The 16,769-nt window shown below is 45.5% G+C and overlaps 1 protein-coding gene across 1 annotated transcript in view; it reads left to right on the forward strand.

The window, feature by feature from the left end:
- LOC137434415 (uncharacterized) overlaps positions 1-16,769 on the forward strand; it is a 137,492-nt gene that overhangs the window by 25,255 nt on the left and 95,468 nt on the right. The window contains exons 6-8 of the mRNA XM_078785177.1: positions 658-785; positions 2,529-2,828; positions 5,568-6,239. Of these exons, the coding sequence (XP_078641303.1) occupies positions 658-785; positions 2,529-2,828; positions 5,568-6,239 (1,100 nt within the window). The remainder of the gene's footprint in view (positions 1-657; positions 786-2,528; positions 2,829-5,567; positions 6,240-16,769) is intronic.

Consider the following 16,769-nt stretch of genomic DNA (forward strand, 5'->3'; position numbering starts at 1 on the left):
CAAGTATGGCTGCTTGCTACTACTAATGATGATGCTGCTCCCGAATGTTTTTACTTTGTTTCTATGAAATGTATTAGATTGATGGAGAGACTGGGATTTTATGGTTTATGATGGCCTAGTGAATTGTGATTTCGTGATCATGCCATGTTTAACTATTCTGAGTGTATATCACATTGGTAGAGAGGTCAAGATAAGGCATGTACGACTTGTGGCAGTCTCGATGGTACGATTTAGCTCCACACTGTGTGTGTGTGTGTATGTGTGTATGTGTGTATGTGTGTATGTGCGTATATGTATGTGTGTTTGTCTTTCTCCACCTTACCTCTCTCTCAATATGTTAATATTCCTGCAGGATCTCATATGTTAATCACCTGACCAAACAATATTGCTCTTCTCTCCCATGACAATATGCCCACACAAAGCTTCACCCATTTGTCTCCCTCCTTTCTAAATATTTTGCTTCACACTCTTCCCTCCGTCAAGTGCCATGTCTGTTTTTATCAGTGAACATATTAAGACAGTAACTTGCCAATTTTCGGCCATTCCTCAAAATCACACGTTTGGTGAATAATCTTTAAGAATGACCATGTGGGAGGATTGACCCATCAATCATGGAATGTCACAAATGAATGTGACAGAGACCCATTCTGACCCCAGGTATCCCATCACGACACCGAGGAGGGGCTGCTACGGTGATTTGGGACATCAGCCTGGAGTGCGTTCATACGGAGTGAGAAACAAATCAGAGCAATATGATGCGTATTGCTTCGCAATGAGAAATAGAGGTACAGTAATAAGACGATATGCTATTTGTACTAAACGAGTGAAAAATTATAATAAATATAAAAATAATTATTTTGTTATCATCATAACAATTTAGTGATGTTTCTCTGGGTACCCACTGTTCACAGAGCCTTTCACAGCAACTCTGGAACTCATATTATTTATATTAATCTTAATAAAGTAGTTATAATAACGTACATGCAAGAAAACGAACATGCGATCATACGTGATAATAACAATAACAGTGAGCATTGTAAGTGTAATTATAATTTAGCTGGGTCATATGTTTGCGGAGTCTGCGTGTGCATGCCACTGCCATTTGTTTAAAGTTGAGAACGAGTCAAACTTCTTTCCAGAATAGTTTAAGGTTTTTCACTGGAAGCGTAGATATTCTTTAAAACTCATTATTTAAGGACAACTCTTTATTAATAGTGGGGCAACTTAGCATAACAATTGTGCATTTTGTGAGGAAAGCACCAAATTTGGCACACTAGTAGACTATCATATTATGAAAAGATCTGGATATTGGGCCATCTCAGATTCAGAGATTTGATTTTTGCAAGATTTCGATTCGATTGGGATCGAAGAGAACACCTTCTTCGTCTTCTGTACAGTGAAGTTGCCAGCCCTGAATTCTCTGGCTACATCTGGGTGCTTCATTGGGAGTGCGACCGTGTCCCTCAGGTGAACAGGGACCCACCTGGCATAGTGTGTGTGGTCTAAGGCATGGAACCATGGGACCAGTTCCGTCAGGGCATCAAGGTACATCGTGAACGAAGCCTGCCGCAGAGAACGCACGTAGACCAGTACCAACATCTCTAGTTCCAGCACAGTTGCCCAGTACTGAAAGTTGGGAATGTCTTCTCCTCTCTGGTGACACCGGTCTTCGAACTCAGGCAGGTCTTCTGCATCATCAGCATATGTCACACAGTGGCGTTCATACGCACGGTGTTGCAGGATGTGCAGTGCCGCTGCAGTGATTTGATGAGCTCTTCTTGTGCGGGTGAAGTGGGCAGCTCGCAGGAAGGAGTCGGCCGTCCCTGGCGTTGCAATCTCAGCTTGCAAATCTGCAAAATCTGCAAATCTTGCAAAAATCAAATCTCTGAATCTGAGATGGCCCAATATCCAGATCTTTTCATAATATGATAGTCTACTAGTGTGCCAAATTTGGTGCTTTCCTCACAAAATGCACAATTGTTATGTTATATTTAGCTTAGCCGCCGGACTATAACCCGAACCTAGAGCATGAATAAAGATTATTATCCTAGCCAGTAACAATTAGACGAGACAATAATGTATTATTTGTTAATTATCTGTTTCAACAAGAGCAGTGTGATGAAATTGTGTCTAAGTTGAACCCAGGTGCGTATTGCTGGATGTTCCAGGCTTGCTTGTACCCAATTGCCAATTCATTATTACTTCTATGATTACGGTATACTGATATTATTCTTGTTGATTTCTTACAGGTGTTGCTAGAGATCGATTCTGAATTAAACCTACTATTGGGACAATGTTGTTGATCTGATTTTTACAACAATTAATTCAGATTGATTGTAATTCAAACAGTAAGGATGTAATCTATTGTTATGTCAGCACCGGGGTATTTCTGCTTCTTGTTGTAAATTATTTTCTTTACATACCGTAGGGATTGCGACTTTATCAATCTGCAAGGTCTTCCTGAAAGCCAAATTTAAGTCGTGTCCCTCTGATGTCCGTCATGCTTAGGTCCTGCATGTTCTCCGCAGGAAGTATCGTCCATTTGACTGCCCCGAACAAGTTGACCCTGGAGGAGGCTCGGGCGATTTGTAACGACAATAACTTTGTTTTGGCGAGCCCAGCACAGCTGTACAGTGCCTGGCAACATGATAAGTACGATTACTGCAACTTGGGCTGGCTTCACGATGGCAGCGTCCGATACCCCATCGTCACTCCGAGGGCGCGTTGCGGTGGAGACGTACCAGGAGTCCGCACACTTTACCGCGATCCCCTTCATCGTGTTGGGTTTCCATCTTCAGACCTTCGCTATGATGCCTATTGCTTCAAAGGTGAGGCATTTTGGGGGTTTTCCCCTTGACGTTGCTTTAACCATAGTATTTTAATATCCCAGAACCCATTGCCTTTAGTCATTAATGATCAAACTAAGAGCAAGTTGAATGAAGATATAATATAACTGACATCTTGCATGATGACACACATTGCTCTTCCAGGATCCTATATATATATATATATTTTGCATACACCAAAGAAAATAAATTGTTGTCGGGAGAATCCATATTGTCGCGAGCAGGGGTCTCAGCCCAGCCCAAAAGGTCCAATTGACATTCCCCAGGGAATGATGTCCCACAGTCCAATTTACTTTCATGGGAGAATGATGGTCGAAAAGACCTTCTTGCTGTGATCGAATCGCAAGGATTAGCCGAGCGATACCGCCCTTGCATTTGTGTTCATTGAATTACTTTACACAAGTTTAAACTGACGCCACAGATATGTATAGAAGAAAGGGAGCCAGAACATTGACAAAAATAAACGAATTTACTCAAATACTACACACAATTTCCTTTATTCCTGGCAGCCTGACCACCGCACATAGGATGATTCCAGGCAGCCTGACCACCACACATAGGATGATTCCTGGCAGCTTGACCACCGCTCATAGGATGATTCCTGGCAGCCTGACCACCGCACATAGGATGATTCCTGGCAGCGTGACCACCACACATAGGGTGATTCCTGACAGCCTGACCACTGCACATAGGATGATTCCTGGCAGCCTGACCACCGCACATAGGATGATTCCTGGCAGCCTGACCACCGCACATAGGATGATTCCTGGCAGCATGACCACCATACATAGGATGATTCCAGGCAGCCTGACCACCACACATAGGATGATTCCTGGCAGCCTGACCACCGCACATAGGATGATTCCTGGCAGCTTGACCACCGCTCATAGGATGATTCCTGGCAGCCTGACCACCGCACATAGGATGATTCCTGGCAGCGTGACCACCACACATAGGGTGATTCCTGACAGCCTGACCACTGCACATAGGATGATTCCTGGCAGCCTGACCACCGCACATAGGATGATTCCTGGCAGCCTGACCACCGCACATAGGATGATTCCTGGCAGCATGACCACCACACATAGGGTGATTCCTGACAGCCTGACCACTGCACATAGGATGATTCCTGGCAGCCTGACCACTGCACATGGGATGATTCCTGGCAGTTTAACCACCGCACATGGGATGATTCCTGGCAGCCTGACCACCGCACCTGGGATGATTCCTGGCCGCCTGACCACCGCACATGGGATGATTCCTGGCAGCCTGACCACCGCACATAGGATGATTCCTGGCAGCATGACCACCACACATAGGGTGATTCCTGGCAGCCTGACCACTGCACATAGGATGATTCCTGGCAGCCTGACCACCGCACATAGGTTGATTCCTGGCAGCCTGACCACTGCACATAGGATGATTCCTGGCAGCCTGACCACCGCACATGGGATGATTCCTGACAGCCTGACCACCGCACATAGGATGATTCCTGGCAGTATGACCACCACACATAGGGTGATTCCTGACAGCCTGACCACCGGACATAGGATGATTCCTGGCAGCCTGACCACCGCTCATAGGATGATTCCTGGCAGCATGACCACCACACATAGGATGATTCCTGACAGCCTGACCACCGCACATAGGATGATTCCTGGCAGCATGACCACCACACATAGGATGATTCCTGGCAGCATGACCAGAGGATGCAGATTTGCTGTCTTTCAACAGCCTAGGTACAGCTGCAAATGATGTACATGGAGCACAGATGGATGATGTTTATGGAGCCTTGCCCAGACCCCCATTCCAGGAGCATCCGCTCACTGCATTGTTTTTTGGGTGGTGGAGCATCGATGTCCCCAGCTCTCGAAATGCAAACCCCTCTGGCTTCGGCCTCAACATTTACCAACTGCTGTACTTCTCAATCCCAGCACACTCCCCATGATGCCGTACAAAAACAGCTGATCCGAGACAGTTCTTAGACCACAGATCCTTCCAGACCATTATGCCACTTTTCCCCCCACCTGTCTTGCTAGTCTGACATTATTGGAACATCCATGCTTTGGAGAACTTTCCAGCACATCTGTTCTTATCAGGTTCTAAATGTTTTTGATGAAGTCTTTTCAGTTTACGCAGCCTGCTGAAAACAATGAATGGTATTTCCTGCATTTTAAGTTAAATTACCTTCAAGGAACTGCACATAAGATACATACGAAATACAACAAGGACGAAACGAACAAACACTATAATCTCGTTCAGGAAACACTTGAAGAAAATTCTAGAAAGTAAAGCAAATACCTCTACATGGTATGGACAAAAAGCATTTCCTGCCCTGCAGTTCTCAAATACTCCATAATCCAGCTGAAGGTAGCAATTATGAAGTATTTGGATTCTACAGTTTTGGGAACTGAAGTTATCTCCGAAGGATTGCCATGTTGCTATCAGATCGGTGGCAAAACCCAGTTCGCTCACTAATGACCTTCATGGACGAGGCAATCTGGCTGCCCCGTCTGGTGTGCTTTCCATGTGTCACTAATTCATGCTTTGTGTTTGACTCTTGAATGCTCTTGGGTAACTGGTGTTGGTTGAGCAGTGCTGCCAAATAATGACAGTGCATCTTACATTCTCGTAACGGCATAAAAATTTTAAAATTGCAATTGTTATGCCGTGTGATGCAAGATGTGCCTTACCGGTGCCGACTATCTTCTCTTCACTCAGAAATATCATTGCATCCAGTTCCTAGCTTTCCACCGGGATCAAAGGATTCCTTGTGGGCTCAGGTCAATACAACATCCACCTTTCTGGACTCCCTGCTCCATCAACAGAGTCCTCTTCCGGAGCCACCCAAGGTAGCATGTCCGGATTGCTCAGTTTCCTCAGCAGGAACCACACAAGCACCGCTTCCGGTTGATAAAGTGCCAAAAGATATGGACGAACCTTCTGGAGATGGACCAAATTGGATGGATGATTCCAATTCTGGAGATGATGAAGGATCCTCAGACAAATCACTTCCTGTGGTGTTGCCTCCCTATGATGGTAGCGCCATGGCTGATCAGATCTGGTCCAAAGCTATGGATGCCGCTGACGAATCGGGTTTCGGTGAGCCGGTCCATGCAATAGGACTCAATGGCCGCCCACCAAAGGACGGGTTCTGGCGATCGCTGGGAAACGTCGAGCATGACTCTTCAGAGGCACAAGAAGCCCAGCAAACGAATGGCACTATTGTGGAAGGCAGTGCTAGTATGTTGGACTCCAGCGGTCATGAGAAAGATGAAAGTTTGGATGTTGGTGATGATCGAGTGGTCCCGGTTAAAGCACCCAAACTTCAGAGTTCTGATGTTCCGGTTGGTGAAACTGAAACATTGAGCCATCCAAAGGAGTTTCATGCAGGTAAGCTGTTCCCTTTCAATCATTCTTGTGTGATGTTTTTTGTTGTTGTTGTTGTTGTTGTTGTTGTTGTTGTTGTTGTTGAAGGATTCATTCTCTCCATCCGTGCAAACAGCTGTGAGACAGCACTTGAAGTGTTTTCAGATAGAATACTTCAATTTGCCAGTCGCTCAAGCGGAATACAACCCGATGATTTCAACTAACTTCCGCCGCAGCACAAATTATTTTGGTGTCCTCCAATTCACGCCTTCCTCGTTGCACCAATGGGGTATAAACGTGTTATGCTTGAGTGGAAATATAAATGCAGCTCAAAATCGAAATTGCTTACTCCACGGGGTTATCGCAATCGGTAACTTAGACCACAGATCTAAGTTATCAACACAATTCTTCACACACACAGCATCATCTACCTAACTGGTTTTCCCCTAAAACTCGTGCTTCCCCGTCATCCCTTACACTATGCACTCCCTCCGTCATTATCATCCACCTAAACTACCTACGTCCCCACTATAGGTCGGGAACCTTACATAATTTACAATAATTTGTAATTGTGATATCTCCACCTGGCCATAAACAACCTCCAGATGCAGTTTTCTACTGTGAATGACTGGGTGGTGGTGTTCAGGGGGCTGAGGAACTACCTGATTGAGTAGTTCAATACTGACAAAAAGTACGTAGATCAATACTGACAATGCCCCCTGAACTTTCCTTTCTGTCTAATCTGGAATGGCTGCGCTAATCTGGATTACGTCGTCAGGGATGTTCCAGCATTACGGCTGGATTTATCAAGTGCACGGAGGATGATACTGCCTACATCTTTTACTGGTCTAGGTCATCCTAAATGAAGCCAATCAATACCTTGATCATTAATAGTTCGACCAATCAGGGCGATCATTAATAGTTTGACCGATTCATCAGAGGTCATCGATTTCACGGGTGTTAATAATTTGGCAATAAAAGCATGTGAGCAGCACAACGTACCAAGGTTCAAGTGGATGGTTTATCGATTGCAAGTTTCAAACGGTTTCTTCAATCTTGGAAGAAAAGAAAAAGAAAAAAAAAAGGGTAAAATAATGTCACACCTGGTGATAGGTAGCAACACGGTTAACTATCCTAGGGGGAACATATCAGTTCTGTGAAATATTTGGGTTTAGTGAACTTTTCTGACCCAATCCTGCCCCTGCAAAATAAGGCCCCTGAGACGGTTTTATTTACAAACTTCTGATAGGATCAGTGAGGACGGTTTAATGAGCACAAGGAGCAGGGACTTAGATACAGTTTGTGTGTCCTCTGGCGTGTCTGTAGGCCCGTCTCGCTGAGAAATCATGGCCACGAGGCAAGGCTCTCATGCGCACCCTGTGAAAAGGCCAGGCCCAAAGAGTTGCAAGACGAGCTCGACTGGGAGGCCGGGAGGCCGGACCGGATTGCGAGGGATAGATTATTATTTTTTTGGCCGTTCTTACCGCCCTGCCCTTCATGCCGTTCTTCACCGTGGAAGGTTTCGGCGAGGAATTGCCGAACTTTGCACCTATTTAACGCTTTTGGCTGCTTCCGCTACTAGCCTTCAGTCTCCGGCTGTCCGCGTCTCGGCCTTGACCTAGATGTCGTTGTAGGCTTCGTTGGGCGATCTTGTGTTTGAGCTTCTATTCTGTCACAAATTACTGCTTAAGTAATTTCCCTCGGCCCAGGTTAACTGCTCTTAACAGTGGCCTTTACCCGAGCAAACCTAATAACCGCCATAGTGCAAGGCACTTTTCCTTTTAATTTAGAGGCACATCTAACCAGCTTTTGCTGCTTGCTTCCATCTAACTTTTGTCCTCAACGCAAGTTGGAAAAATATTATCACTATTATTTGCTATTGCTTTAAAAAAAAAAAAATTTTTTTGCTCTATCCTTCCATCGAAATGCATGAGATACGCCGGTATGCAAATCTGAATTTTTTGAAGTTATATTGTTTGATGCTTTCAAATTTGGCAGTTTATTTATGGATACATTTTGAGTTTATATGTACGTGATTCCCCGAGTCACATGGCTGCCTATTCAGATCACGCAGGTACAGTGTTCTGTCTGGAAAGTTATTCTGTCTCCACTTATATTTAATTTCTCTTCAATGATTAAAATTTCCTTCCTGACGTACTGCATCTAATGTTGTAGGTATGTAGCTTACTATGTAACAGCGTTTTTTTGGGTGAAGGAGATGTGCGTAAATGTGAGTTTTAATGCATGCCGACACAGGAATATGAAAAGGGGGAGGAGGGGTTTCAGAAAGTTACGAGTTGGCTTCTTTACCCTTCCCTTCTGAACCACTAGCTCGTGATGCTGGGAATCCAGGTCAAAATGACGTATACTCTATGTATTTGTCCTTCGTTTACTAATGTCCTTGTATTTTACATTAAAGCACACCGAAGTCTTCTAATATCTTTGTCCTGCATGTGATTTATGTACAAGCTCCAAGAAGCTGAGATCAAAACCAAAAACAAGGCTTTGCCTGTTCGGTGCTCTGAGCACATGACTTATTATTTTTGCATCCAAGGTTCAAATTCCATTTAGAGCATCGATTTGTCCATTCTCTACCGGTCTTTCCAATTCATGCAAAAGTGCAATAGACATCCTTGTCATGCAATAGATGTGCGTGCTCCACCGTGATCCTAGTGAGACACCGTGTATGAAGCATAATCGACACTCAAGCAAATTACGCAAAATTAAATGTGCTTAAACGTGCCTTGAATCATACTATACACCGTATTTAATGTCAGAAGTGTTTGTCGGTTTGTTTGTTTGACTTCCATGCGCTCATGAATTGCTGGATGGAATGAGTTCAAAACTGGTAGTTGTACTCGTAGGGTCCACTGGAAAGTTTTAGGTGGTTAAAATAAATTAATAGTCCCAGTGGTTCACAGTGGGTGAAGGATCCCAATTCCCAAAAATATGTCTGGCACAGCGCCATTCCTGGTGTGAGACGGTATTGCAAGTCAAAATAAAATACCCCAATTGTCTGAATGAAAACCATGACAACCATATACTCATTGTAGTAGGGAATTATTATACTGTTTGCATGTTTGTTTGACTTTTAAGCGCTCCTGAACTGCTCGGTGGAATAAGTTGAAATCTGGAGGTTGTACCTGGAAATCTGGTGGTGTTGATTTTAGGCAGTTGAGGAAAAGAAAACCATAGCCCCTGGGGTTTGGCGGGGTGGGGGGGGGGGGCAATCCCCTCTATGTAAATGTGTACAAATACGCAAATACAGCCGCTCTCCCTCTTTCCACTCTCCATCTCGCCCCCATCAATCCCCCCCATGTAATGACCAATTTTATCTCCACCTGGCCATAAACAAATACATCATAGAAGTGAGGGGATTAACCCGTTTATGAGGACAGGTTCTTTACTAGTAACTACATCACAGAAGAGATGCGATACTAGTGGTGGTAAACAAATGTTACGACAAGCAGAACCTCATGTAAGATGCGACATCAATGTCCTGTTGGAGTCCTGGGAGTGGGAGATTTTTCTTTTCCTCGCCCACCAAATCTTAATATCGTGTGACTTTCACCTGTTGCCCACCATAAAAACACTAGGTAAATGATAACTTCATGGCATGTAGCGTGTCAATAACTTTTGAGAAGGAAGGTTTCTCTGAAAGGCATCAGGAAAATAACAATTTGGTGAACTAAGTGCATTAGCAGGAGCAGTGGCCAAAACATTTTTTTTTTTTTTTTTTTTTGAATACAAGATCGAGGCTCGTGAAAGAGCGAACATTAATCACACAGAAAGACAGACACATAAAACAAATAACATCGGGAGCGGTAGACAAGATGGGGAGAGAGGGGGAAGGACACAAACACAACATTTGACAGCAGGGACCGAGAGACATGGAGACATCGAGAGATCTGTGGGAGGGAGAGGGCTTTGGGGGGGAGGCATGTGAAGGGGGGGGGAGGGGTGGGAGAGGTATAAACATATGGACACTGCCAGGACTTCCAGGAAAGAAGTTGGAATTTCAAACAAGGTGGATCTGGGGTGAATTAGTGGGGGTAGAAAAGATCAAGGTTTTGGATGGGGGAAGATAAGAGATGGTGGTGAACAGCTGTTTTAAAGACCTGGAGGGAGGAGTGGGATTGAAGGGAGTGTGGGAGTTTGTTCCAGAGGCGGGAGAAAAGAGGAATGAAAGAGTGAAGGTGAGCAGAAAGCCGAGATTTCGGCAGTTTAACCATCAGAGGGTTGCTGGCAGATCTTGTGCGACCTGTAGGAATATTTGGGGGACAGAGCACAGAGAGAGCTGGGGGAGCAAGGCCGGAGAGGAGTCGGTAGAAGACAGAAAGACCACCTACCTGCCTGCGGTGAGTGAGTGAAAGGCCCTCAGAGGTAGCTTCATCACGGGAGATTCCAATGATTTTGAAAGCTTTGGATTCAACAGCGTGAAGCCGAGCCAGATGTGAGGCAGGAGCACCAGCCCATAGGGGAGAACAGTATTCCATTGAGCTGCGGATGAAAGCCTTGTATGAGGTGAGGAGCTCAGGTGTGCCGAGGAAGGACTTCGCACGACGGAGGATGCCCAGTCGGCAACTGGCTTTGGAGGCCAGCTTGGAAATGTGGTTTTCCCAAGAAAGATCATGGCAGATAGTGAGACCCAAAAGCTTGAGCGACAGAACTTCTTGGAGAGGATTGTTGAGAAAGTAGATGGGAGGGTTGTCCAGTCGATCTTTTCGGAGAGACATAGTAAGAGAGTGAGATTTGTCAGGATTGAAAGACATGTTCCACTTGTTTGACCAGTCTGTGATTTTGTCCAGGTCTTCAGAGAGTGAGGAGGCTGCAGACTGCCGATCTGAGGGAAGAGGAATGGAGCGGCAGAGAGTGGAGTCATCAGCAAAGAGATAGAGAGGATTTTCCAGAGAGTCGGAGAGATCATTGATAAAGACCAGAAAAAGCACAGGGCCCAGCACACTGCCTTGGGGAACTCCAGCCTGAACAGGAAGGGGAGATGAGAGAAATCCATTCAGGGCCACACATTGACTACGACCAGAGAGGAAGTCCGCAAGCCATGCATGGAGATTTCCATGGATACCATAGGAGGAGAGTTTGGTGAGCAGAGCTGGGTGCCAGACCGTATCGAAGGCACGTGATATGTCAAGGGAGACAGCTCTGATTTCCTGTTTGGCATTGAGGACCTCCATCCATTGTTGAGACAGCAGAAGCAGCATGTCCAGAGTAGAGTGACCTGGTCTGAAACCAAATTGATGATCAGAGATCAAGCCATTGGAGAAGAGGAAAGATTTCATATCCGAAGCAATGATGGATTCCATGACTTTGCTGATAATTGGGAGCAGGCTGATTGGTCTGTAGTTGCAAGGATCTGTTTTTGCACCTTTTTTGTGTAAAGCGGTAATGTTAGCTGATTTCCAGGATGCTGGCAGATGACCTTGAGCAAAAGATAGGGTGAAAAGAACAGAGAGAGGGTGAGATAGAGCGGCAGAGCAGGATTTTAGGACCCGTGGGCTGATGCCGTCTGGTCCAGTTGCAGAATCAGAGTCGAGGTTTGACAAAAACTCCTCCACCTTGTCAGGAGAGAAGGACACAGAGTTCAGGAGCAGTTGGGTTCGACTGGGAAAGGTGGGAACAGAGAGAGCTGGGTTTGGGACTAAGGATTTTGAGGCAAACACAGAGTTGAGGCATTCGGCTTTGTCACGTGCGATGTCAACTGTGTGGCCATTTGAGGTAAGGGAGGGGATGGAGGGGGAACAAACACCAGAAACGGATTTGACCAGACGCCACCAGGATTTGGAGGAAGGAGACAGGTTTGAGAGTTCATTCTTCAGTGAGGAGAGATAGTGCTTCCTGGCACTCCTGAGGGTAGACACACACTTGTTCCGAGCTTGGTGGAAGGAACTGAGATTGCCTTCAGTTGGATTAGCCTTCCAAGAGGCAAAGGCAAGTTGTTTCAGGGCAACTGCCTCACCACAAGATTCAGTGTACCAGGGACGGGAGGAAGGGTAAGACAACTGAAGGCGAGATGGGATAAATCTGTGCATGAGAGAGATCAGTTTGCTTTGGAAGAATTCCCAGGAAGAATTGATGTCAGAGGCAGTGGAGATGGGAGACCAATCCAGACGATTGATGGCTGCTTGAAGACCGTCCCAGTCGGCCTGAGTGAAATGCCAGACTCGTCGACGCTGAGGAGGCTCTCTGAGAATGGCCAGAGAGATGTCCACTTTGACAAGCGCATGATCAGAAGAACCGATTGGAGCAGAAGAAGAGCAGCAGACATTAGCAGGGAAGTTTGTCATAACCAAGTCTAGAAGAGAAGATACTCCATTGGCTGAGATCCGGGTCGGGAAATTGACAGATTGTGTCAATCCCAGTGAGTCACAGAAGTCCTTTGCTGAGGTGCCATGACTGGTGAGAGAGGAACCCACACCCAACCAGGTGGCATGATGACAGTTGAAGTCACCACATATGAGGAAGAGAGAGTTAGGATGAGTGGATAGAAGTTGGTCCATGTTGTCAGACAGTGAAATGTAGATGGAGTCATCACTGTTTGGGGGACGGTACAGAACACATATGAACAAAAGGTGGGAGCGGAGAGGAAGCCGTAGCCAGAGGTACTCCTGGGGGTGAGGAGGAAAGAGGGCAGTGCAAGGAGAGTGAGGAAGAGAGTTTTTGATAAAGATAGCCACCCCACCACCAGGCCGAGGCTCAGGTCTATCATACCGGAGGAGGGAGTAACCAGGAAGAGATATTAAGGAATCAGAGACATCTTGAGGGAGGAAAGTCTCTGTTAAGCAGATCAAGTCTGGATTGTCAGAAGCAACCTGTATGGAGAGATCAGTTAGGTTTGAGCGAAGGCCCCGGATGTTTGAGGTCCATACCGTTAATGAAGAGAGAGGGGGAGCATCAGGTACAGGACAGGGGAGGGGAGGAGTAGGGTAAGATGAAGGATGAGAGGGGGAGGTAGGGAGAGCAGTTGATAGTGTGTCAGATATTGCAGAAAAGTTCAAAGAAAGGGAAGGATGAGGAGGATGAAAGGTTTGATGGTGAAGGGATGAGGCACAGTGAGGGGTTGTTTGAGGGGGGGGGGCAGAGGAAAGTAGAAGGTTTGGTGGGGTGGAGGTATGAGATAGAAGGGAGACGAAGTGGGGAGGAGGCAGCTTGGAGGAGGAGGGGGGAGGAGGGAGAATTGGAGAGGAATGGTATGGGGGGAGAATTGAATGGGAGGGGTTGGGGGGGAGTTTTGAAGGGGAGGCGCAAGGGGGGAGTTTTGGAGGGAAGGGGCAAGGGGGAAGTTTAGAAGTGGAGGGACAAGGGGGGAGTTTAGGAGTGTAGGGGCAAGGGGGGGGATTTGGAGGGGAGGGGCAAGGGGGGGAGTTTAGGAGGGGAAGGGCAAGGGGGGAGTTCAGGAGTGGAGGGGCAAGGGGGGGGATTTGGAGGGGGAGGGCAAGGGGGGAGTTTAGGAGTGTAGGTGCAAGGGGGGGGATTTGGATGGGAGGGGCAAGAGGGGAGTTTAGAAAGTGGATGATTAATGAAAGACGAACATTGATAACAAATTGGGTTTGTTGTGATTTTCAAGTTAGCAATCCGATTCAGAACGATGGAGGAGGGATGGAATGAATGTGAATTTAGACCATGTAGTGAGGGAGACGTATAAGATATTGAATTTCTTTTTTTTGAAGTGGAATGAGTTGGAGAGGAAATTGAGAAAAGCCTTTTAAATAGGAAGAAAAACAGCGTGTTGTAATATACCACTGAAATAAACACAGAAGGGGAAAGGTTAAACATATTTAAATAATATTTAAACAGAACTGTGAACAATTTTCTATGCACAAAATACCAACGGGGGGAGAGCCGAGAGGGACCACCACGAGTCACGTGAACAGGGCAAACGGTGGATGGCAAGGAGATAATGGGGACGGGGCGAACAGCACACCTGGACAGAAAATACAGGATGAGACAACAGTACACGTGGAGAAAGGAAAATAAATGTTTTTTTTTTTTGTTTGTTTTTTTGTTTTGTTTTTTTTTTGTTTTTTTTTTTTTGTTTTTTTTTTTGTTTGTTTGTTTTTTGGGGGGGGGTGGGGATTTAGAACGTTAGACAGAGTATTATGTTCGGGGTAGAAGGGAAAAAACTAAGAGCCAAGCAAAACACGCTTAAGTTAACAAAACACCGACGGGGGTACAACTACAAGGCCACACACGAGGAGCAGAACACGATTAATTAATTACGAGTTACAGGAAATTCAAACCAAAACTAACTATAATCAAACAATAACGCATGGACGATAAAATAACGAGTTGAAATTTGACAATCTATCTGGGGAAATGGGGGAGAAACACGTGGTCGAAGAACGAACGAACGAACAAACGAATAAGAATGAATAAACGAATGAGCACAGAGAAGGTAATGTCTTATTTTTTTTTTGTTTTTTTGAGTTGAGATTTACATAAGGAAGTAGGCTATGGGGTGAAAAGACTGCGAAAACAGAGAACGAAAGTTATTGGTTTCACAAACAACGGACCGCTGAGAGAAAAACAAAGCCTCAAGGTTGTACAGTGTTCACTGTACAAGGCCTCAAGACACGACACGAATTAACACGATTTTCAATACAGGTATGAAAGATTTGCACCGAAAATCTTCGTCGGAACAATATACGTACATACACCATAAAAGAAATACAGTTATAACGAAAATACAAATGGGAACAATTACTTAACTTCGATTTCGATGGAGAGCGTCTAGAGCTGCGAATAAACGAACCCTCGCCAGCAAGACCGGAAACGGAAGTCAATTAAATAATTAATATTATTTAAACTCTCAGGTTGTCAGCAGTATTCTGTTGGAGGATGGTTTGATAAATTTTATAAAGTATTGTTACTAGTACTGCAGGCGCAATTGTTTCCATCTTCATGTGGGGTCGGCCAGGGAATATTTTTGCTGCAATTCCTTGTCGGACCGGCCTGCCAGGCTTGACCTTCGACCGAAGTCGACAGAAACTTGGAATATGGCCAGACAACCGTGGGATCTTCAACATCCGCCAACTACCAGTCCTGGCAGATGAGTCGTCCAGCTTGATGTCCTTCCCAAAGACGGAGCACATTGATGTATCGGCCTTCATACGAAACACCAGGGAGACGGTTTATGGCTGGTCAAGATTCAAACCCATGTTGGAGAGTGCACACATAAACTATCCTGCCAGCCATTGTTAAATTAACGTAAAGGCATTTGTGGAAAACCGGGATTTTAAATGTTCTTTCATTCTGCAAGATGACGTGGATTTTTGCACGCAACCCGTTGATTTCTCAGTTCCATGTAAGGAATTATTCACGTTGCCTTTATCCGAAGGAGAACGTATCAGTTCCTGGAAGTATTTGGATTCTAGTCCAAAATAGATGCATTCAAATATATAATGTATAAGAAATCAGGAAATGCCAAACCAGACATACAGTACTGTTGAGTGGGAATTTTTCTTGGCACTTTGACTCAGCCAGCAATGGAGGTGCTGACCCTCGAGTCCTGAAACAGGAAGAGTTGCTGGAATTAAACAACTGTTTCAACAATTGCCATTTCAGAGCTTGTACAATCATCGCCCGTAAGACAAGGACATTTTGAGATATCAATGTACCTTCACTTAAATCATAATCATAAGGTTTTTGAACCTCTGCTCAGATGCGAATGATAACCAGGCCATGTATCAATTAATTATCATGGAAAGGTAGTAACCTACAGGGACCCCATCAAATACCCTTTTATAAAATAGTAATGAGTTACAAAGGAGCTAGCTCGAGGTGATAATAGTAATTATTATTATTACAATGTGATGTTGTACAAATACCCTAGGGGAACAGAGCATAGGGTAAATGTGGCTCCGCTTCACTGTCCATGATCTCACACACAGACCTTTTCCCAGAACATGTGTTTGTGTTTAGAGACAATCACATCAAGATGCCGCACACCGCGGACCTCTTCCCAGCCAAGGATTGCTCACTAATGTTACATCCATATGAGGTTTCCTCATAAGAACAAGGGTTTTCCCCCATCAATGCAAAAATAAATTTTCCCGACCCTCCCCACCCCTCCTGCCCTTTTCCACCTTCCCCCTTCCCTGCCCCCCCCCTCTCCACTCCATCTCACCACCATTCCCCCCCTCCCCCCGCCCCCCTCTCATGTAATGACCAACTTTATCTCCACCGGGCCCGTTTGTGCCAAACTGAGACTTTGTCTTGGCTCGTTGTGAACATGATTGGGGGGAAGGAGGAGGAGGGCTAGAGTTATGTGCACTTCCCGTTGAGGGTTTGAATCTACACCCAACTGTAAACTGCCACACATTGCTGTTTCACATGCACGAGGCGAGTCGTCTGTTTGCGCCATCAAAGGACGTCGAGCCGGAGCCCCTCCGTCTGCACTGGTCTTCGGTGGACAAATTGTAAATTATTTCCCAAATCAGTCGAACGTCAGGCCTGGCCAGCCAGTTTGTGAAAGACTTAGACCAAAAACGTTCCACAGCTGACCCCACAAGAGGGTGGGAATAATTGGGTAGTAGTAGT

Source organism: Myxine glutinosa, chromosome 10, assembly GCF_964187855.1.
Source record: "Myxine glutinosa chromosome 10, kmMyxGlut1.1, whole genome shotgun sequence".
In the NCBI taxonomy this organism is placed as follows: Eukaryota; Metazoa; Chordata; class Myxini; order Myxiniformes; family Myxinidae; genus Myxine; species Myxine glutinosa.